General features: G+C 53.0%; 1 protein-coding gene across 2 annotated transcripts; it reads right to left on the minus strand.

The window, feature by feature from the left end:
• Positions 1-1,567: 1,567 nt before the first annotated feature.
• Positions 1,568-20,916, minus strand: KY (kyphoscoliosis peptidase). 2 transcript variants are annotated; one of them, XM_065748603.1, is made up of 14 exons: positions 20,806-20,916; positions 17,161-17,210; positions 16,339-16,392; positions 12,256-12,318; positions 11,922-11,984; positions 10,807-10,881; positions 10,604-10,645; positions 10,262-10,312; positions 9,415-9,497; positions 9,052-9,160; positions 7,436-7,553; positions 4,957-5,145; positions 4,075-4,265; positions 1,568-3,344 (listed from the first exon to the last, which is right to left on the minus strand). In XM_065748603.1, exons 1-14 carry the CDS (start codon positions 20,844-20,846, stop codon positions 2,440-2,442), a joined length of 2,034 nt encoding a protein of 677 aa, XP_065604675.1. In that variant the 5' UTR covers positions 20,847-20,916; the 3' UTR covers positions 1,568-2,439. The 2 variants fall into 2 exon arrangements, with proteins under 2 accessions (XP_065604675.1, XP_065604674.1); XM_065748602.1 differs by lacking the exons at positions 16,339-16,392; positions 17,161-17,210; positions 20,806-20,916 and adding an exon at positions 12,874-13,052.
• Positions 20,917-22,393: the final 1,477 nt, after the last annotated feature.

Genomic DNA, 22,393 nt, shown 5'->3' on the forward strand with positions numbered 1-22,393 from the left:
GTCATGTTCTTCAAGAGGCAAGAAATAGAGTTCCTCTTCCTTTAGGCCACCCGTGTTTTCTCCAGTTATTTTTCCCTTAGTGGAATTTCTTACTGTTTCCTGGTTCATCTGCTCTTTGCTGTTTGTGTGGCATTTGGCCTCTTCATCTTGCTTGCCTGTTGCTTGAAGTACTGCAAGATAACTGGAAAATGAATGGCTGTATTCTGATTGTGGCCACAGCTCTCGGAAAAGAAAGTAGTTGGAACAATGAAATCGAATGGGAGGGGAACGCACAAGTGAGTGAGATCCATCTGCCCAGCAGAGGTGATCACAGCTGCTGTGTGCTGCTCTCAGCCTGTTTCAATCTGGGCTCTGCCTTGGATGCTGTCCAGTCCGCTTGAGCTGCAGCACTGGGGTGCGTCTGAGACCTGTTCCTTGAGCCCTTGCTCAGGAGGATGAGTGGAGAGAACTCGTTCACTGTGAAGCTGCCTTTCTTCCAGGGGTGTGCTGCAACTCTTCCCATAGCTGAGCCTTTACAACCTCTGCACAGACAAAGCTAGGCATGGAAATGTCCCTCCCCCTCACCTTCCAGTTCCTTTCCGTTGGGTTCAGCAGATGCGTTGGGCATTGGGCAAGGTGATGTCTACGCTTCAGAATTGGAAAGGTGGAGGACTTCTGAATCAACACGTTCTTTTATTTTGCCTTTCTTTTGCAGTTCTTTGAACAAAGATGAAACCTTTGGATTCTCTCAGTGCTGCTCTTGCAGTGAGTCATTTAACTGCCCGCGTGGTCGTGCGTTTTGCAAACAGCTTTGGCCTGGGATCCTGCTCAGAGCTGCCCGTGGGTTGGTGTTCCTGGAACATCTCAGGTAAGAACTTGTTGGTCATGGGGAGTTTGGACAAAAACTGGGGTGAGCTGTAAAAGGTTGATCTAAAGAAGGCAGCTGGCTGCAGGGGAGCTGCTGGGTTAGGGCCTGGCAGCTGTATCATTAATAAGGATGGAGAAGGAGGTGGTTTTATTTTTTTTTTTTTTGCCTTTGAACTCGTGCTTCCAGTAGCACCAAAGAATCACATGTCTGAGATGCTGAGACAGATGTTTGCTTTTTGTTGGAAAGACAAAAGTGGCAGTTTGCTCACCATAGTTCTGTTTGCAGCTGAAACTCACTTCCATACCTGAGAGTGGGTTGTGGCAAGCTGGGAGTCAGCCTCTGCTCCCAGGTAACAGCACTATGATGAGAGGTGATGACCTCAAGTTCTACCAGGGGGTGTTCAGGTTGGATATTAGGAAGAATTTCTTAGAAAGTGCAGTGCACAGAGCTGCACAGGGAGGTGGGGCAGGCACCGTCCCTCGAGGTGTTCCAGAGCTGTGGGGATGTGGCACTGAGGGACATGGGCACGGTGGGGTTGGACCTGGGGATCTCAGCAGTGTCACGTATGGAGCCTCCTTGTCTCAAAGTACAAACAACTCTCACGTGGTTGGTGGGGACGAGGGAAGCACTGGAATAACCCCCACATTTGTACTGAAAACTGCCCCTTTGCGAGGAGGAGTTCCTATCGTTCGATCAATGAAACTGAATGCAAAACCAGAACAGATTTATTTCAAATCCAAGAGCAAACACAACGTCCGTCAGGTCGCACTAACATTGGAGGTGGATGAAAACATCTTATGGTGTGTGCTGGCGGTGAGCTCCAGTATCACTGTGGCTCTCCAGGAGGAGGGTATGGGATGTGCTGTACACAGTGATACCATTGCTCGGCCCCACACAGCCCCGTGAGCTCAGCAGTCCCAGCTCTGCATGGACAAGTTGGAGGAAGGAGCGACTACCAAGGGCTTTATTCTCCATGCTGCTATGTTTTTAATTGTTGCAAACGCCTCTATGCTTGAGATACGATTACAGTGCTAATCTTACAGAAGAAGAAAAGTGCTTACAATTTGAATACTCTAATATAAAAAGGTAAAAATCATTTTGTTTAAGATTCAGCGTAAGAAGTCATTTTGCAGTATCACTTAGATGTGTAAGACAATGAAGTGCACAAGAAAACGTCACTTTGTAGCTCCTTCCCAACACTTCTCTCTCCTGGGATGTCTGAAACCTGGTTTTAATAACCTGAAACTCCCCATGTCCTATAGTGCTGCTCAAAACCAGAGGGTTCTTCTCTAAGTAGTCATTAAGACTTCTCTTATGGTCCGTAGTTTGGGAAGCAGCCATGGCAGCCGTTGGTTTCTCCAAAGCGTTGCCTGGGCAGTGCTACTGAAACATGGGTGAGGGGTTGATCCCTTTGTGGCGGGATTTTCTGCCTCTGAACTCCTCTGAGCCCTTGGTCTTGCAGGAGGACGCAAGCGTTGCTCTGCGTTGGCTGAAGGAACAGCCACGCTCGAGGGAACAAACAGTCTCCTAAAGCAGTATTGGTTTCGGGCACGTTGGGTGGTGCAGGAGAGTTGGGGAACGAGGAAGAGGCCTTACTGCGCCTCGACGTCGTACTTGAGGATGTGTGAGTAGTAGCCGTGGTTGGCGTTCTCGTGCACCATGACAAACAGCTCCGTGCACCCCGCCGTGTTGCACGTCCCCTCCCAGAAGCCGTCTCTGCTCAGGGTCAGCGTGTAGGTGTCCCCCGCCTGCACCAGCACCTTCGATATCCCCTGCATTTTGAGCTTGAACTGCACGTTGCGGTTGGCCGGCAGCAGCCTGGAGAGCGGCTCCAGCAGTTCGTAGCCATCAGCCCACTTGCTGTACCTCAGCGGGAAGGCGGGCCACTTCACTTCGGTGTTCAGGCAGGTGATGAGGTAGTTGAAGGCGAAGCTGTAACTGCCGGGGTCTGACTTCTTCTTGGTGAAGAACTTCAGAACGAAGCTCCCCGCGTGGGGCAGGTGGACCTTAAACTCAACCTGGTTGCCGCGGTGGATTTGCATGATGTGCTGCCTGCCCGTCTCCTCGCTCAGGCCGCTGCTGTCGGCGTGCAGCGAGGCCAGGATGCTGATGTCCTTCCCCAGGGTGAAGGTGAGGGAGCAGCGCCCGTCGTTGGTGTGGATGATGGGGTCGGGGTGCGAGGGCCGCAGGAAGCCCTGCCGCTCCGTGAACCAGCTCGGCCCCACGGGCTGGTGCAGGTCCTTTGGGAAGCGCCTGCTCTTGTCCACGGACTTGCACTCCACGATGTACTCCAGCACGCAGGTGTAGACTTCTTCTGTGGATTTGGAGGGCCTGGCGAAGATCTGCAGCTCCTGGCGTCCCGTCTTCTGAGGGTAGAGCTCCAGCTTCATCCCCTGCTTTCTCAAGGTCAACAAGCCATGCTCTTCTGTTCCCGCCAGCTTAAAGGTGAATAATGTGGAAGGGCGGCACTCCACTGATACGGTGGCTGTTCCATTCTCTATGAAAGAAACAGCATTGGGATTTCAGTGTATTTTTTTGTACGTACACCCTGCTCTGAAAAATCTGAACCTGAACCTGTCCCAACCGACTGCCACTGCCCTAATGGTAAACGACAGAGCTGCAGCTGTCTGTGGTAATCAGTGCCCCTCAGAAAGAACGAGGTCCAAGCCACCTTGGCTTGCAAACGTGCACTGATCCTGTAGAACGTAAACCGAAGGCGTCCCTGTGGAATATGAAAGCCTGTGTGCAGCACAAGTGCCAGCAGCCTGTGTGCTCGAGGCGGGCTCACTCTGATGGGCTCAGGCTGATCTCAACCCAGCAGCTGCCCCAAGGAGCTTCAGAGAAAGGCACGCAGACATGGGATCCTCCACCGCCCTACGAGTGTGTCCCCAACCTGCTGAAGGACAGCATGAAGTCCTACGGTGGCATTGCCCTTCAGTTGTAACTCCATGTTGTTTGCATCCATGGAGTTCAGCTATCCACCTCAAATCCTGTAGCCCTTTAAGGAGCTGAGGAGGGTGACCCCAGATTTGGGCCCTGTAGGGCTCCCTCCATGTCAGAGCTGCTGGGCGCACTCAGGGTGCTGAGCATGGCACAGAGAAGCACCTGAATATGCGTTGTTCCATAAATCAAACTTTTGGACCTCAGCAAAAGGATTTAACCTCATTGCCAGGTCGTATTTGCTAGTAGATGGACAGCGGTGCTTCTGATCTCGTGGCAGGGGTTACCTGTCTGGATGAGGGCCGTCTGCGGGTGCGCAGTCAGCAGCCCCAGCTTGTAGAAGTCGCTGTTGTGCTGCAGGTTGCTCTCAAACTGCTTCAGCGTCAGCGTCGGTTTGAGGAGCTGCCAGTTGCTGTTATCTGGGAAGTGATTGTTCACGAAGAGAGCCGGGTGAGTCAGAAAGTAAAACTCGTTGTATCTGGAAGGAGGAGGGAGAGATTAAAGGAAAATGAGTAATGATAAGCCGTTGTTTCTTCCGCTGCGCGGCGTTGGTGGTTTTGTGGGGGGAAGTTGGAGCGTTTTGGGCTGTAGGTTTGAAGCTCTCCAAGGAGAGAAGGAACCTCCGGTCTCCAAGGCAAACTGCTGGACAATGGCATCTCCGAGGCCAAATGCTTCTGGATATAAAAGCAGGGTGTTTGGCTGTCCCTGTGATCACAGAATTGTAGGGGCTGGAAGGGACCTCCAGAGATCATCGAGTCCAACCCCCTGCCAGAGCAGCTCCCTAGGCCAGGTTGCACAGGTAGGCATCCAGGAGGGTCTTGAACAACTACAGAGAAGATCCACCACCTCTCTGTGCAGCTCCAGTGCTCTGTCACTGCACTGTGATGAGGCCCTGCTTGGCGTTAGAAAGTGAGGCGCTGGCTGGGGCAGCCTGAAGCCAGGAATCCAGCACCTCATCGCATCGCTTAGATGGAAGATGCAAACGGCAAAGCACCTCCAGAAGCTGCTGCACTGCTGCCTGCTTAGAAACATGCTCCATCCCCTGCGTGGGCAACCCAAGGGCCTCGCTCAGGGCTTCAGCTCTTGCAATGCGACTTGAAATTTGTCACTCGTGTCACTTACCATGCCCATTCACTCACCTTGGTGTGTGCTAAGACTGGGAGTATTACCTGAAGCTGAACTTGGTTAAGGCATCATCAACAGTGCCACTTCCCCAGGTGCTGTCGAGGAGGTGCCACCGCCCATCGAGATAGACGGCGTTCCAGGCGTGGTCGGAGTTCCCCTGGAAGCTCTGCCCGATCTTGTAGCCATAGCCCTTGGAGTACCCCGACAGCTTCATGCACTGGATCCCTGCCACGCTGAGAGGGAACAAGGATTCAGCTTTTCTTTGCACCGGCGCTGGGGAACGTCCCACAGGAGGAAGGGGCCCTTCACTTCCCATCTGGGCAAGTTGCCCCTCTGCCTGATGCACCGTGGCTGGAGGAGAGGAGGATAAAGACGAGGAGCGACGAGCAGCTCTCTGTCTTGGTCTGCAGTGGAATCCCTTTGATGCTCTCCACAATTAGCCTATGTAATTATTAATTAAAAGTGTGTTTGCTCGTGCTCTCTCTGGAGCAGGAGGCCCAGTGCTTGGCAGCAGCCACGGCCTCAGACCTCACAGGGCTGTGGGGTCCGACAGCGTTTCCTTTCGGAGTGGCCTTGAGCTTGCCCAAACTACAAACGAATACACATTTGTTTTTTATACGTATATATAAATAATGAATACCTGTTGAAGTGTAAATAGGATTTAAACAAGCAATGTGTTAATGAGCTCTCTGCTTTGACTCCAACGTTAGCGTCGCGTTTCAGCATTAGCCTCAACTTCAAGCTCCGAGAGGATTGTCTCTTGTGTAGGACGGTACTGACATTTTTCTTCTCCGTTGAGAAGCTGGAACAGCTACCTTCGGTGACAAAACTGCGTGCTGCAAGAGCGAGGCTGCTTGCATAATGCAGGCTGGGTACGGGGAGAGGAGCAGTGATATTTATGGGGAAGGTAATTAGCACGGTTGGAAAGAAGCCAGCTCTGATAACTGTGGTACGGGCTGGCTGCTGGCAGTTCGGCCGTGCTCACTGAGGAGTGGTTTTTTTTGTGTGTGTGTGTGGAGGTGATGGTGCTTTTAGGATGCTAGCAGCTCCCTAGCATCACACAACAACAGGACCCTACAGCACAACCCCCCGCAGCTGAGCACCAGTGTGGTCTCTGATACCGGACAGAACAAAAGCAGGCTACAGCATCCTGTATCCCTACATCGTCGAGAATAGTGTGGGGTCACATCTCCACGCTTGTGTAAAGCTTTACACAGGGGGAAGATGGAGCATCTCCTGCTTGACTTGGCAGTGTGATGGTAGAAAATGACCGAAATGCAAGGAGCTGGAACTGAAAGAAATGAGCTGAGAAAAGCAGTTGCTGACATCTGCTTGGTGCACCAAGGTGGTTAAAGCAGTTGTTTTTCTGCTTCGAGAGGAGTAGGAAATGATCCGGATCTTGCTACAGGTGTCATTTGAGTTCAGTTGCAGCTTCTTCCCTTTGGTTTCAGGTTGACTTTGATGATTTCATCTGAAAAAAGAAGCAAGTCTGGCTTCTCCAGACTTGGAGGGTTCACCCACGGGAAGAGACAATGAGGGGGTTGTCTTGCAAGGAGGAGATGGCTTTGGTTATGGTTTCTCAGGGAAGGAGCTGAGTATTTTAGCTCATTGACAAACATGATCAACTGGGCGACAGGAGCTGTCCTGCCTCCCAGAGCTGAAATGGAGCGATGTGGGCTGCACCAGCGTAGCCTTCAAATAGGAAGAGAGCTCCTTGGCAAGATGGTTTTTAACACGCTAAGCATATGCTTTTTTAATGAACAGATGATAATATCCCCCACTCCTAACTGCTAATAACTGGTTCATCAGATGTGGTTATAAATTCATACTTTGTCGTCCTGTTTCTTCATTTTACTCTTCAGAAAGCAAGATCAGATGTCATGGGATATTGGTTGGAAGCATCTACCGTGTAAGCATCGTTAGCATCTGGCATGGTATTATCTGTCTTAAAACCTGTCCTTTTCCTTTTAGATGTTGTTCATCTGATGGTGAAAACCTTCCTAAGTTTTTTGGGGTGGTGGAAAGCCGGCGGTTCTTTCCGTGTGTTTGCTGATGGTCAATGGGTGGCAGCTGCGAGCAGCGTGGGGCTCGGGCAGTGGGGACCTGGCTTTAGGCAGGAAGCTGCTGCTAGGCTTCTCCTGCCTCTGCCCCAGCAGCGTGCTGCAGGCAGCTCCTTCCTTCGGGTTTGAGTCCTGCCACGCTTTTAACCTTCACATGCAGATACTCGAAGGAAAAACCCAGGCTCTGCTAACCGAATTATCTCCGTGTTTTCATCTGCCATTATGTTAATGCGATGCGAAGCTCAGCAGATGGCACAAAGCAAATTATGCTGGGGAGGGAGTGGGGAGGGAGCCAAATTGACCTTTCCAGGACTTGCTGCTTTTCCACAGCATGGTTTGAAAGCTGAAGTTCTGCGCCCTGCTTAAAGTCGCATCAGTCAATGCAAAGGCAGACAGAATAGGCACGGAGATGACAACAGATGTTAACCCTCCCTGGCATCGAATGCTCCTGAGCCTAATTTACCTGCACATTTTCTGGAAGAGCCCAGCGTATCCCTCGCAGACGCTCTTCCCCGTCCGCAGCACGTCCGTGGGTTCACACAGCCGCAGGCTTTTGTTGTGGAAGCCCACTACGTCGTACTCTGCGGGAAGGAAGGCAACCAGAGTTGATCCCAAGGCCCCATGCAGCAGGGGTGCAGGGCAGTGGGGGCAGTGCTGGCACTGCTTCCATCTCTGTGAGCACGGCTGGGGTGGGACCAGCTGCGGTGGTCACTGCGTGTGGGCAGTGGGGGTGTTGGTGGGGTACAGGTAAGCAATTTGTGTTAAAAATACTTGGAAAGTGTCTTGCTAGGAAATGCCTGCCGTGGTTTGTTGCAAGCGAATCGTGTAGGGAGGACGCTAATACCTGGAAGTGCAGGAACCCTTGATTGGTTGAGAGAATAAGAAAAGCAGCACAGCAGGGCTCCTTGCAACCGAGCCTGAGAAACTTGTGTGGGAAGGTGAGCTCAAGATGGACAGTCTTGGTCGCATCCATAACCTCTTTCCTTAAATATGGGCATGCTGTTCACAGAATCATGGAATCATTAAGGTTGGAAAGGACCTCTAAGATCCCCGAGTCCAACCCCAACCCACCTTGGGGCATCACCACTGCACCTTTGGTCCAAGGCACTGTGTGGGGCTCACTCAGGTGCCTTGGGGCAGAGGTCTGGGAGAAGGGTTCAGTGGGATGAGGAACAAGGAGGCCTTGGTACAGGGACTGGGGCAACATATGGGAGGTGAGGAAAGGATGGCTGTACTGCTCCCTGTCTTCCCTAAGAGTTTTTTTTATACTCTGTGCAAGTGCTCTGCAAACCCAACTGGCCACCACCAGTTGGCTGAATGGGAGAGGTTTCCCTTCGGCCTCCTTCCTTCTCTTTGCATCTTGGTTACTCCTGAAACTCTGGTGTTGCTTGTTTTGGGGTTTGGGAAGAGGAAGCAGGGGAGACTGCATGATGGCAGTTCCCATGGGGTCAGAAGGGTGTTGGTATTGGCAGAGATGGCACCCAAACAGGTTGTATGAAAGCTGGCCTCTCTGGAGTACTGCTCTGCTGTGTTCATAAGATGAGCACCATTAGGAACCGCTGGAAAATGGGTTCAGGACAGTGGTGAGGATGAAACTTCTGGTGGAGCAGAGGGGCTCTGGATGTGATAACTGACCTCTGGTGCCTGGAAGCTTATCTTTGTGCTCCAGCTGTTTTGCCAGTGGGACAGCTGTGGTTGCACCCTTCAGTAAATTGGGTAGGGGTGATAGAGCCATCAGATGTAAATCAAACATGCGCTAGGATGGGGAGTGTGGAAGCAGAGACAGCGGAATAACCTCTGGATGTGTTTCTGGGTACATCACAGAATCGTAGACTATCCTGAGGTGGAAGGGATCCATAAGGATTACTGAGTCCAACCCCTGGCTCCGTGCAGCACCAGCCAAAAATCAGACTGTGTGTCTGAGAGTGCTGTCCAGATGCTTCCTAAACTCCAACAGCTTCCAAACTTCCACCCACCACCTGCCCTTGTGCAAAACCACCCACGAAATACAGAGTAAATTACAGTGTCTGTGTAACTGGAGCAGCAGGGTTATCTTCTCAGTGGAAGATCCCAGCCTACCTATGTGGTGGCATATCCACATCCATATGGCACGGACTTTCTCCAGGTCGGTCCGAGCTTGTTTAAGCAGGATTTGGACAAGCTCCTCTACACTGCCCTTGGTGTTCACCTGTTGGAAGAAGGGAGCACTGTGAGACTGCTGTGAAAAAACACTGTGGTGGATCCCCTGCCTTCCCCATCCTGGTCCTGCTGAAGCTGCTGAGAGCCCACCTGCCAGCACACGCTTCGTTAAAAATAGAAATACAAAGCTCTAATTCCACGTTTCGAGCAAGATGTATTTTTGGTCACAGGTTCCCTCCCAGAGCGGGGTGTCTGCTGCTGATGTGTGCAGGGAAGAGGGACGGAGGCACAAGTGAGACTTACTTTTAATGCATAGGCATCCAGCTTCTCAAATTTCTGCAGATCCACTGCCAGGGATTTCAAAGAGGATTTGTCCCATGGATACACTGGGAAGAAACAAGCGGTCATTGTCTGGGGAAGGGAGGGCTGCTCCTGCCCAAGGGGACATCAACAGTGGGTGCTCAGGGACAGCGGGTGCGAGGGCACCTGTGCAAGCAGAGCTTTGTTTATCTCAGCTTTCCCTGCCAAGGGTTATTAGGCTGACCAGAGGAGAGAGAAAGCAGATTTACGTGTTTAAATACTGCTACGTACTGCTCTGAAAATTACTTTTCGCCTTTTGGGAAGGGAATATTTTTCTTGAAATTGGTTATCAGTTTACATCTTTGTCAGGTTGTGGCTGAGAAGGATTGGTGCAGATGCGGGGTCTGGAATAGCTCAGCAGGTTAGCTGGGCAGCTGGGGTGTGAGCACAGAGCCTGGCTGCAGCATTGCCAGCAGGGCACGGGGCTGTGAGAGCGTCTCCAGTGTGTGATGGTCCCGAAGCCACCGTGGATGTATGGAGGATTGGGAAGGTGGATGTGCTCGTGGTAGTACAAATCAGATCGCTGCTCTGTGCCCTGCAGGGGGGTTTAAGAGAGATGGCTTTCCTGTCTGGCACTGGCATGGGTTGTCCTGAGAGGTGGTGGATGTCCCACCCTTGGAGACACCCAAGGTGAGGCTGGATGGGGCTCTGAGCGCCTGATGGGGGCTGTGGGTGTCCCTGTTCGTTGCAGGGGCATTGGACTAGATGATCTTTTAGGATCCCTTCCAACTTAAACGGCTCTATGATGCTATCAGGGGCCAGCATGGAATGGGGTACAGCAGACAGTTACCGTGCAGATCTTTCGCGCTTGGTGGCCGTGGGGCTTCGGTCCTTTCAAAAGCTGGCAAATTAAACAAGGAAGTGTGAGGTGAGCAGTTCTTGGCAAGAGAAGAACAAAGAGAAACAGATGAATTCTGAGTCCCCAGGCTGTCCCTGGGCTCTGTGCTTCTTGGCTGCTGCATGCCTCCCATTGCAGCCCCGGGGCTGGGGACAACAGACACCTGGAGGATCTGTGGGTGGCATGGTCAGCGCCTGGCCCAGGGGCTGGTGGCATCTTCAGCAAGGGAGGAAGGAGCTGGTTCCCTCCAGGGCCACCCTCCCCAGCACAGGGCTGTGCAGCAAGCAGCCTCACCTTTGTTGTCCTGGCCTCTCAGACTGGGCACTCTCCGGGGACCTGCAATGACACCAACACAGTTTGTGAAGCCACTGTGAGGTTGTGGCAGTTGGCAGCTAGCACAAGCATGCAGTGTCCTTCTGGCTCATAGGGTGACACCTGCAGAGGGAGGGATGTCACCTCTGCCATGGCCACAGTGCTTCCCCAGCCAGGAAACGTACCTTTCCCAAAGGAGAGCTTCTTGAAGAAATGAGGAGAGGTGTCCTTGGGGTGGATCTCCACTGTCACCTGGGTTCCTGAAAGAAATGGAGACAAGCACACTGGGAAAGGGAGCTCTAATCAGCAAGCGAATGGGAAGGCGAGTGGCATCATGCCAAAGGGTTGGTGTGCCAAGGCCAGATCCAAGGCCAGGTCATGTTTGCCCAAATCTAGAGTCGTGGGAGCATCTGTGTTGGGAAGGACCTCCAAGGTCATCAAGTCCAACTGAAATGGCTCAGCTTTAGCAAAGCAGGCAGCATTTCTGGACCTGTGAAGGGACTGGAGCTCTCTGCTTTCCCGGCAGGACAAATAAACCACACCGTGAGAAAGCCCAGGGTCACCCCTGATGTGGCCCTCAAAAAAAAAAAATTAGATTTTCCCAGTTCTCATTAAAAAAAAATGGGAGCCTGTTATAGTGTAACAGGCGATAAAGCAGAAGTCCTCAGCGAGGATCGCGTGGCAGCTCGAAGAAGAGGTTTATTGCCCTATTAAGTAGTCCTTGATGGAGATACGGTAAACAGAGAATCAATGTCTTTCATTGATTTTTCTCGGAATAACACATAAAAAGGCTCAAAGCTATGGAAATGACTTGGCTCGGGATATGAGAGCCTCTGGCAAAGGCCACTGCCTGTAAGGGGCAGCAGTGGCTTTGAGTGCTGTGCTCTGCACGCCGGGATGCTCCCAGCAGGAGATTGGGGGTGTTTGCTCAAAGCTCTGCTCTGGTCTCGAGGGAGAAATGGAAGGAAAAGGTTAGGAAATCTTCCAGGATTTCTCTAAGAGGCTGAGTTGTGGGGCAAGCATTTAAGCTTTAAGTTCAGCCCCTCGAGTTCCCACATGGGCAAGCAACATGGGATTGTTGCAGAGAGGAGAGGGGAAGGAGTGAGTGCCTGCTGCAGCACCATCCTACTGCCTTTCGGGGTTTTCCCTACAACCTACAGGAGGACCTCTGTGACCGTATGTCCTCAGCTGTACCTCTGCCCATGTTCTCGCTGCCCTCCATCTGAAATCTCAGCCATTGCTTAGAACCACGGAATCGTTAAGGGTGGAAAAGACTGCTATCCCTTGGGTGGCCACTTACCTTCATTAGTGTAAGAAGTAACAGTTTGCTTCTGCTTGGGGGCCTCCTTGGGGCCTTGCTGGCCTGTTTGTAGGAAGAAGGAACAGCTCAGTGCCATGAGGAGAGCAGAGAAAAGCACTTGGAAAAGCTGAGGGCCCTGCAGGTCTGCCCTGCGCTACGTGGGGGCCCACTGAGATGGTGATGGGGCTGATTAAGGGGGAACTCATTAACCCCTGGGGGTGCCACGGGATTTTGCTCCAGCACGTTGGGCACCAAACGCAGGAGGGTGGGCACTGCGTGTTGGTCTTTGGTAGCGGGGTTTCCCCACACGCGGAGCGGGAAGAAGACAACGTACCGCTGAGATCTTTCTTTGGAGGTGGCTGTGGTCGGCTGTTTCCATGTCCATCGTCCCGCAAACCTGTACGACACAGATACGAGGTTGGCAGGCAGCGCTTGGGCGTCAGCTGGGTGTTATTTCCCAAATGAATGTGCAGAAAAGCGCTCTCCATGCAGCTCCCTTTCCTCCTCCTACAAAATCCTGAACCAGAGGGCATCAGTGCGGCAGCCAGCTTTCTCCAGGGTGCTTTGAGCAGAAACTCTCCTTTTCTCCCTTTCCTCCTGCAGGGTCTCTTCCTTTTGGAAGACCCCTCGGAGGCTGGGAGCCAGGGAGATGGCACTGGAGCTATAAATGGCTCTGGGCAGCCAGCTGCGGGGACAAAGCCTGCACACCCTTCACACCCAGCAGCTTTGTCTCGTGCTCTCGTGCACGCCTGGTCCTCGCCGTGCCTGCACATCGCCTCTCACCCAGGGCGGCATGCACCCGAAAACGGTTTCTCCTGCAAAAAAGTTTAGGGTCATTCATGCTATTTTACAACACGTCCCTTTAACCAGAGGAAGGGGAAAAACCCGAACTCCGCTCCAAATCTCCTTGCCCGGCACCTGCAGCCCTCCCCTCCCGGGGACCGGGCTTTACCTGCACCGTCCTTCAGTCCGTCCCTCTGCCCTTTCCGCTCGGGGCGGACGATGAGCAGCAGGTTGATCGCCACGGCGTTGGCACCGTCCTTCAGGTCCACGGTCCCCATCGCGGCAGGGCCACCGCTGAGCTGCCGCCTCGCCGAGCTGCCCCGCTCGGTCACCATCCGTGCTCTGCCAGCGCCGAGCGCGGCCAGGAGGCAGCGAGCGTCCTGCCCGGGGGAAGGAGCCGCGCTTCGGCCGGGGGCTCTGGTTTCAGAGCGTGCCCTGGGCTCCCCCTCCCCTCGCTCTGCCCTTTCGGCGTTGAGCACTTGCCTGCACTCAAATCCCCCCTCGCAGCTCTCTTGGCTTGGGGGGGATTCGCTTTCCCCAGCGGGCAGAAATCCTTAAAAGGCTTTCCCTTCTGATTCCGTCCCCAAGTGGAAACTTAAAGGATGCTTAGGGACAGAAATAATAATAACCCGCGCCGCGGAGAGAGGCGGGGGCTGCAGAGGAGCTGCAGCCCGGTGTGGCTGGCTCCGAGCTGGGGGGGATCAGCCTCTCCACCACGGAGCAGAGCGAGCAGGGGAAGCTGCCCGGCTCCCAAGGGCTGTCCCAAAAGAGCAAATCGTCCTCCCCACCACCCCAGCTGCAGAAGCGCTGAGCGGGAGCGGCACGAAGCAAAAAAAATCCTGCTTTTCCAGCGGCTCCCCCAGCCCCAAAACGGGGCAGCGCTGCAGGGTTAGCGGCTCCTGCAGCCCGCAGAAGGGGCTGGCAGGGAAACGCTCTTCTAATTTTATCTCTGGCCTCTGTCCCACTGTGCGGCTGCTGGCCGGACCGCCTGGGCACCGCTGGGCTCGCCAGCAGCCTTGCCAAGCCACCTGGGGCTTGCCCGTCTCCGCTCCCCGAGATTTATGGCTGCGGTGACTTTCTGGTTGCTGCTTTGCCACCTGCCTGCTGGCCTTTAGTGCCCGCTCTCCTGGCTCTGGCCGCAGCACCCTTTCCTCCCTGCCGTCCCTCTCCCTCGGGGAGCAGTCGTTACAGCCCTTCGTTCTCCTGGGCTGGCTGGCTGCTCTGCCCTGCTGTCCATCTCGCACCAAGGTCTCCCCACTCTGCTGCTGCCTCCCGTCCCTTGCTGCTCTCAGACTGCACATCCTCTTTGCATGGATCCTCTCCATTGGCAGGAAGGTGGTGGCCCAGCATCAACGGGGACAAATCCAGGTAGAAGCCGCTTATAATAGAAGACAGCACTGGTGCAACCTGAGTTACATCGTGGCACTGAGCAAGCCCCCAGGGGAACACACCCACGGGAGCTGGGAGCATAACCAATGCATTCTGCCCACGGTTGTGTTGAAGTTTTATGTCTTTTAACAGTGACTTGGACATTCCAGCCATCAACATCGCTCTGCCATCACCGTGACATGGCTACAGCCTGTGTAGGAAGTTCGGCTTGCAACTCTTCCCGCAGGACTTTTGTTCTGCGTTTATTTCTTTGCTCCTCATCTATTTTCCCAAATGAAGAATACCCTGAGGGTGGAGCAACGGGATTTCTGGACGTGGTTTTGCTTGTGGTGAGTGCTGCTCATGGGGTCATCCAGGATGGAGAGGAGCTTCAGGGTCACCGAGTCCCACCATCCCTTGACCTATACCATACCCAACGCTTTGCCATGTCCTCATGTCCCCTCTATTGGCCCCATCAGCACCAAGCCCTGGCCTTGGCACTAGTGCACTCAGGAGGTGGTTAAAGCCCTGTGATTTCTCATGCATGGGAAGTCTGTCATTGGCCTGAGATAAGGTCATGGCCAGCAACAGCTGTCTGCGTGCCAGGATATTTTTGAAGCTAAAAATTTACATTTTGAGGAGGGAAAGGAGAAAGGTTTTTACTGTTGTGTTGATTTTAAAATAAAGGCAGCTCTTTGAATTTGCTGCGGGATGCAAAATGCTCACCTAAGTCCCAGGGAGATGAATTAATGGCCAGAGAACAAGAGAAGCTATCAGAGTGGCATGATTACATGTATTTACCATGTAGCTGTCATTTCTCCAGGGGTGATCTGGGGGAAGGAGAGCCCATACAAATGTAGAGCAAGAATTAGGTTATTTGAGTCCCATTGGGTGGAGGAGAAGATTGCAGGCTGCCTGTGTGAGGAACAAATTAACTCTTCCGTGGGCATTTTGAGTTCAGTGCGGATCCAGGGGCTGTGCAGGAGGGGTTTCCCGGCCTCTGGTGGACTTTCCAGCTCTTTTTACGGGAGATCCCCATTGCTGGTCCTTGGACGTGGCCTTGGAGGTGTGGGAGCAGAGCTGGGCCAGCTGCTCCACGTACAGCACGGCTGGGTTTGGACAAGTTCTGTTTTCTTCCCTGTGCCCTTCCTCTCATCTGCCCTAGCAGCAGCTCCGCTTTGTCCACCTGCCACTGGGGCTGTGTTATCCCAGCCCTATCCACAGTGATGCCCCGGGTCCTTCTCCCAACCCAGGGTGCAGAGGGCAGAGTGCTGTTTTTAAGGCAATAATCCTCTTCTAAGCTGCAAATAACTCATCCTCCGAAGGCATTTCTGGGCACCGGGGCCCAGATACCCTGAAGGAGGTTTGGGGATCAATCTCCAAGTCCCAGTAATCTGAATGATGCATGAGCTGTGCCCTGGGCAGTGTGCTTTTCTGTTAGCCACCTAGCACTGCCTTGCCCTCAGACAGGTTACTATTCAGTGCAAAGAACACTGGAGACAGGCAGTGTGGATATAAGTGGGAAAAGTACGCACAACTCATTACCAGAGTTTCAGTAAAAACAGCCTTAAGGAAACTCAAGAAGGTTCTTCCTTCCCCGTGGAAGGAGCTGGTTGCTCCACGGCATGGTGGTGGATGCCTTGGGTGGGAAGGGACCTCAAGGATTATCTAATCCAAATCCCCTGCAGTGGGCTGGTTGCCATCCACCAGGTCAGGCTGCCCAGGGCCCCATCCAGACCAGCCTTGAGTATCCAGGGGTGGAGCACCCACACTTCCCTGGGGAGTCAGTGCCAGAATTTTCTCCTCACAACTGACCTAAATCTCCACACTTTTAGTTGAAAAACCATCCTCCCTTGTCCTATCGCTGTCAGGCCTTGTAGAATGTTGATCTCCATCTTGTTTATAAACTCCCTTTAAGTACTGAAAGGATGATGGCAGCACACTGACTACTTTGAGATGCTGTCAAGGAAGCTGTCCCGCTGTCCTTGAGATGCTCTACTTCTGGTGGAACTCAGTGCTGTCAGCAGTCTAAATCTGTCTGTGGTCAGAGGGGTTGACCTGGTACGTTGCCCGACCTGCAGCCCTGTAGGGCATTAGGAGGAGGTAGATGCCCTCCTCACTCCCATCATCCTTACAAAAGGAGATGGGCATCTCCAGTTTTTCAGTTATCCAAAGCGAGATCAGTAGTGCTGAAGTGCATCCTCCTGCCCTATGAGAACAAAAGTTCACGTGGGAGGTTTCTCTGTTCAGGAGGAAATAAACTCACCTGTGGAGCTGGGCTGTTGGCCTTGACCAGTTGCTGATCTCACCTCCGCCTGTGCTGCTGGAAATAGGAGAAAGCATTATTGGGCTCTTTTCTGGAACAGCTGATCAAAAATCACATCATGCTTCTCTTTCTGCCTGCCTCCTTCTAGGAGCCTGAGCTTCGAATGGCATGATGCTATGGGTCTGCATGCACAGTACCAGGAAAAGCTGGTGGTGCCAGCTGTGCCCAGCTGAGCACATTGCCTGCCCAGTGACCGCAGCCACTCTCCTGTCCCCATGCTCCTGCCCAACACACATCTTTTGCTTAAAGGAGAGAGTAGGTGTGCTGGGATTCAGCATGGCCAAAGTCGGCGGAGGGAGTATTGGTCACTAGGTCGTAAAGATACTGTTTTTAACTTCTTTTTTTTTTCCTCTGGAAGGTATCTACATCTTTTCAGAGAGGTAAAGAGGAGAGCAAATTCAGCTGCAAACTAGCGTGCAGTGCTTTGTGGTGCCATGGCACTGGTTTCAATAAATCATTCTTTTTTTTTTTTCACAATTTGTGCTATTTATTGATGTGCTATTTCTGTAATCTTCCCAGTAATTACAGAACTTGGGAGGCAACACTGGTAATTCCTGTACCACCTCCCTCGTACAACTTCTTCTGTAGCTTATCCTCTCCTATTCAGTGAGATCAGTGAAAGTTATTTGATATTTCCCACGCATCCCAGTATGTGGCAGAGCAGAAGAGGGAAGGCCGTGCCCTCCATGCACCAGCGCAGTGCCTGGGGTCCCTTGCTTCCATGCCAGCACCACCCCAGTGCTGGTCCCGTAGCAACTTAACTGAGCTCAGTGGGTTTATCTTCACCTCTGTTGCAGCAGCAGCAGCACAGCCTGCAAGGACAACACAGCCATCAGCTTGTGAGTTGGGAAGGCACCTCTTGCTCTCCTGATCCACATCCCCATCAGCTTTAGGGTTACTTGTGCAAAGGGAGACTCAAACCCCAGGCACTGCACTGCTGTGTAAATGGGGAATGGTCTCTGTCCAAACGTCTTCATCACCCTGAAAGTGTTGACTTCATTAAGAGTGGCACAGTGAGGGTGGCTGCACCCGAGGGCTGTGCGTCGGGCACCCTGAGCTGGAAGCCCATCCTCCCCAGCACACCATGGTGCCGTGGGTCCATGTGCTGGCACGCTGATGGCTCACCACGTCCTGAGCACCCTGGAGGGCTTTGTGCTCCTTTCTGAAGACACAGCTAGCCTGTCCCAAACAGCAGCCAAATGTCAGTGGATTCAAATCGCTCGCAGCACCCCACAGCCAGCTCCGTGCTCTTTCCATCCTCACTGGCTCAGATGACAGGGCGTGCTAGCAAGCCCCCCCCCCCCCCCGAGTATTATTATTATCGTTATTTATTTGTGTGGTGGCAGTGCCTAGGAACATCCCCCATGCACCAGCAGCCTTCCACGTGGGACAGGTCGTGCTAGGAGCTCCGCTGTACACTGCAGGCACCCAGCGCTGCTGCAATGCAAGCAAATGGGGGCGGTTCAGTGAAAGCAGCAGGTCTGCAATTTAGCATAACAGGAGGGAATTGTTTCCCCTGGGTTTTGCTCTGCAAAGCCGGCTGTCTCAATCAGCTGGCTCCCGTTACGGTGTTTTTCAACTGTACAGAGACGAGCCAAGGACACATGCACGTAACGTGATCTAGGAAGATTCCCCGAGTGCCAGGAAGTTGGGGCCGCTCTCCCGGGCCCTGCACTGCCTGTCTCAGTATGGACGTGTGCTGGCTCTCCTCCTGAGCGGTGAGAAGAGCTCTTTGGCCTTGCTCATGCTTGTGGCTGTTTGCATGAATGCAGCAGGGGCTGTGCTCTTCTTCCCCAGGCTGTTTGCAAGACCCCAGTCTTTGCAAAGCGCCGTCCTTGCAAGGATTGCAGGTGGTTGCCTTTCCTGGTACCTAGCTGCAGGAGGGCTGGCCAGCATGGCCATGTTCCCCATGGGCTGCACTCTGCCTCTTTGTCCCTAAACAGAGGAAGACGAGGCACAGCAGCAGCAATGAGCACCGCCTGGCAATTGAGGAGCAGGGCACAACACGGCCCCCATCACCACTGTGTGTGGCAGATCCTAGAACGGCTTAGATGGAGGACACCAGGGTGAGGGTGGGCTGGGGGTTTTGCTGAGGGGTCCGAGCCACGCCTTAACCCCTGAGCTGCCTGGAGTGCTGCCTGCTGTACAGGCACGTGGGAGGCCCAGGTGGCATGGCCGCATCCCGGGGGCTGACAGCTTCCCCCGGCCAAGTCGCTGCGGCCATCTGCTCCGCGCCATGCCAGGCCGACGGCTGCGGCAAAGAGCGTGCGTGCCGCGGGGCACTGGGGATCTGGCAGTAACAGGATCTGCAGGGCTTCGGAGAGGCGCTGACTCCGTCTTTTCAGCTCTGCCTCATGTATATTTATCTGTGCGTACGGATAGAGAGGGCTGCAGGGTTTTGCTGGGATGGGGTGGCCTGGATCCCCTCGGACTTTGGGCGATGCGGAGCTCCAGTCCTGCAAGGCTCTGGGATCCGTCCCTTCCTTCCTGCTCCCGGCCCCAGGGCAGAGCAGGGAAAGCAAGGCAGAAAGTCAGGCAGGAAATGCCTTGCTCAGAAATGTGTCTTTTATCTGAAATGCGCACCTTGGCAATGCAGAAAAACATCAGGGAAGGGCCTGCATTCAGTGCTATGGGATAGCTGTCAAATGCCTGACTCCACAGTTTGATTTCTGCCAGCTGAATTAACACAGGCTGATGCAAGGTTTTCTCTCGAACCAGCTTTGATTCTTATTTTATTTTATTTTTTCTCAGGACTATGCGTTATCAGGGACGGAAGCCTGGCAGAAAGATTGAATGAGGGCTGCTGAGGTATGGGGCACTGAGGACTCTGCAGCATGTGCCCGGGCTTGGGGACGTCTGCATTGGGAAATTGCTAATATCCTGTCTTTGAGCCTCAGTCCTTTCACTTCTCTTGACTTGTGAAACATGTAGAGTCATTCCCAGCTCTGCCAAAAGGGCTTTACTTTGTGATCTAGCATGGACTAACCTCAGGGTCCTGCTCAGAGCTGGTTGTGCTCAGCCTGAGCTCCTGGCAGACATTAATTCCAACAGAGACACAGCGTGTTTCAGGAGCCACCCCAAGGTGCCCGCAACACACCAACACTGAAAAGAATCATTTAGAAATCAGTCAGGTTGCCCGTCCTGATGCTGTGTGCGGGGAGCAGAAGAGGTGGGCTGGAAACATCATAGCAAGGTCTGGGCTACAGAGCCTGTCCTGCAACTGGGAAGCCAGGAGTCCTGGGAGGGAGCAAATAAGATGCCAAGCATCTTCTCAATGCCTGGGTGTGCTCCGCTGGGTGCTTGGGTCAGAGATGAGCCCGGGCTGTGGATGCAAGGAGTAAGCAGAGCTGGGAATCCTGAGATGGAGAGGGCTGCTGGTAGTGCAGCTATCCAGCAGGGCTGGGGCATTAGGGACCACGGGGTGCAGTTGCTTTCTTCATCAGTTAACGAGCCACAACCTCAGTTTGGGTGGAGAAATGGGTACTCTTGGAGAGAGATGATTACAGATATGTGAGCCTTATGGTTTGGACACTGAAAGTCAAAGAAAAAGAAATGTAAACCTCTTTGACTTAAAGGTCATGCGACTTGATGTCATGGTATTTGAGGGTCTCGTGATTTTTAAATGTTAATACTGCGAGCCCCATGCCTGGATATTCACTGCCAGTAGTTATCAGCAGTGACTTGAAGACTCAAGTTGCTTCTAACTCGCTTCAGCAGAGGTTTGATGACAGAAAGTGACCTGTAGGAAAGGTCTTCTACACAAGGTCCGTTACGGAGTATGAAACTGGAGAATTTTCCTAATTCCTTCAGTGTCTGCTATCTGCTGCCCAGCCCGCAAGAGTATTTGGTCTCCTGGCATTCTGAAAGCTGAAGTCACATCTGCACTGGGGTCTGACTGTTGTCTATGGGGATCTTTGCATACTTCCAAGGAGCCGCTGCCGTGTCCTGAAGAGCAAAGGGGCTCATGCAGGCACCCGGCGCTGTGCTGGGATCAGTGCCATGTTTCTCCCCAGCCCATGTCCTCCCGAACTTGCCCCTTCTCCCACACAAGTGCCTGCTCACTGACAGAGCAAAGCCTTGCTGATGTTGCTGTGCTGCCATAACCACCTGATGAATCCCCCTGCTTTTAAGGGTATAAAGCCACACAGAAATACACTACCAGAACCATTAAGTGGTGCCAGTGCCACCAGTTTATGTTTCCGAGAATACTGCTCCTCTTCAGATGCTGAATGCTTTTCTCTCCCCAACAAATTCATTGCTGACAGCAAACCAAGACCACCACCCTGCCCAGAAGTTGCTGAATTGGCATTCAGACTGCACATGGAGTGGTGAAGGGGAAAATCTCCTCCTCAAAGCAGGATTTTGAACCGTTTGTCCTGGCCCAGTACCTGTCCTGCTTGCCCTTACCTCTGTGCCCAGGTGACGCAGAAGCTCCTGATGTTCTCCATGCAGTAGGAGTGTGCAGAAGACCTCCAGGTGAGACAGGTAGCAGCTCTGTTTGTTGTGTGTCAACCAGGACAACAGGCGGCCAGAGGAGGAAGTGAGGTGCAGCGTGCACCAACTCTGATCTTTGCACTGTGAACCTGAGTCACCGTGAAAGTGCCATTTGCTACAGCTCAAAAAGGGAAAAAAAAAAAGGCCAGATCACCTGGCCAGCTTTGGTACCAACGCATGCATGGGTTCAGATGGGTTTTCTGTTCCCGCAGGCACTGCTGACGTGTGTGATGGGAAATACTAAGGTGTGCTTGAGGGGAGGGACAGCAGTGCTGCAGGGTGGTGACACCTACCACGTGCAAGGGATGGGACAGCCATATACCTGGGCTGTGGCTGGCTTTAAATACACCTGTTTTATCTGAGAGGCTTGGCTTGAAACCAACCAGGATATTGTTGGTTGTGGGTTTTTTTTTATTTTATTTTAATACCATAAGCTCTTGCCCACAGAAGACCTTGTGCCAGCTCAGAGCCCTTGGGGTAAGCCTGGAGATTCACCTGGCTGCCAGGCTTTCTCTGCCCTGCTTGATGCCAAGAAGTGAATTGATAGAATGGCTTAGGTTGGAAGGGACCTCGTAGCACACCCAGCCCTACCCCTGCCATGGGCAGGCTGTCCCCCCCACCAACTCAGACTGCCCAAGGTCCCATCCAGCACCCTGGGCACCCAGAGGGATGGGCCACCCACACTCCTCTGGGCAGCTGTGCCAGGGCCTCACTGTTCTCTGAGAATTCCATAAGGGTCTCATTGGCAAGGGTAGAGAAAGGAGGGGAAGCAGGTCTTCCCCTTCCCAAGGAGATGCTGAGCAGCTGGGAGAGAGAAGCTGTGTCTTCCCCGTGTTTTCCCCATGTCTTCTTGCTTGTTCTCCTATGTTTCTCCCGTGTCTTATCCATGTTTTACATCTTCTTCCATATTTTCCCCATGCACTCAGTGGCTCCTTCCATCTCAGGGATGTTTCACATGGAAGTGGCCAAGCTGAGATACCTCCAGGAGCCCAAAGCTCTTCTATGGGCAAGTGGAATTTGAGCTTGAGACTTAAAAAAATGCAAACTGGGCAAAAATACACCATCCAAACATTAAGCTGGAGCTGGCTTGTGTAAGGAGGACTTATCTGTGAGGGCCATAAATCAATCTGGGTTGGTTTAATTGCTCATTCTCAGTAAATAAAGCTGTAAGCAAATATTTATCCTGCCATACAGAGGAGATCTGTATGGACTGCAGAGGGGGAGAGCAAGCAGAGTAATCCATCTGAGAGCTCTTCCCTTCACCCCAACACCATTGCAGAGCACAGGATCCTAAATCAGAGCTGGAGCAGGCTGGCAGGGCTGTGAGATACAGCAGATATCTGCCTGACCCGGACTCAGAAGCAGTAATGCCGACAATTTTGGGGGCGAAGGTGTGGATGAGCACTCCAGTAGATTTTGCAGCACAAATCAGAAACGCGTTCAAGGCGCTCGGCCGGGGTTTGGCCATTCAGCTGTGCCAGCAGAAATATTTTTGTTTTTC

The sequence above is a fragment of the Cyrtonyx montezumae genome, unplaced genomic scaffold (assembly GCF_038088225.1).
Source record: "Cyrtonyx montezumae isolate F1298 unplaced genomic scaffold, pur_monq_1.0 scaffold_5, whole genome shotgun sequence".
NCBI classification, from domain to species: Eukaryota; Metazoa; Chordata; class Aves; order Galliformes; family Odontophoridae; genus Cyrtonyx; species Cyrtonyx montezumae.

Excerpts from the sequence above, each read along its gene's own strand:
- KY (XM_065748602.1), bottom strand. The coding sequence starts at position 13,039 with ATGGTGACCGAGCGGGGCAGCTCGGCGAGGCGGCAGCTCAGCGGTGGC. Across the intron at positions 12,319-12,873 it reads CGGACTGAAGGACGGTGCAG|GTTTGCGGGACGATGGACAT; the intron begins GTAAAGCCCGGT and ends TGTGTCGTACAG. Across the intron at positions 9,161-9,414 it reads TGGATGCCTATGCATTAAAA|GTGAACACCAAGGGCAGTGT; the intron begins GTAAGTCTCACT and ends TTCTTCCAACAG.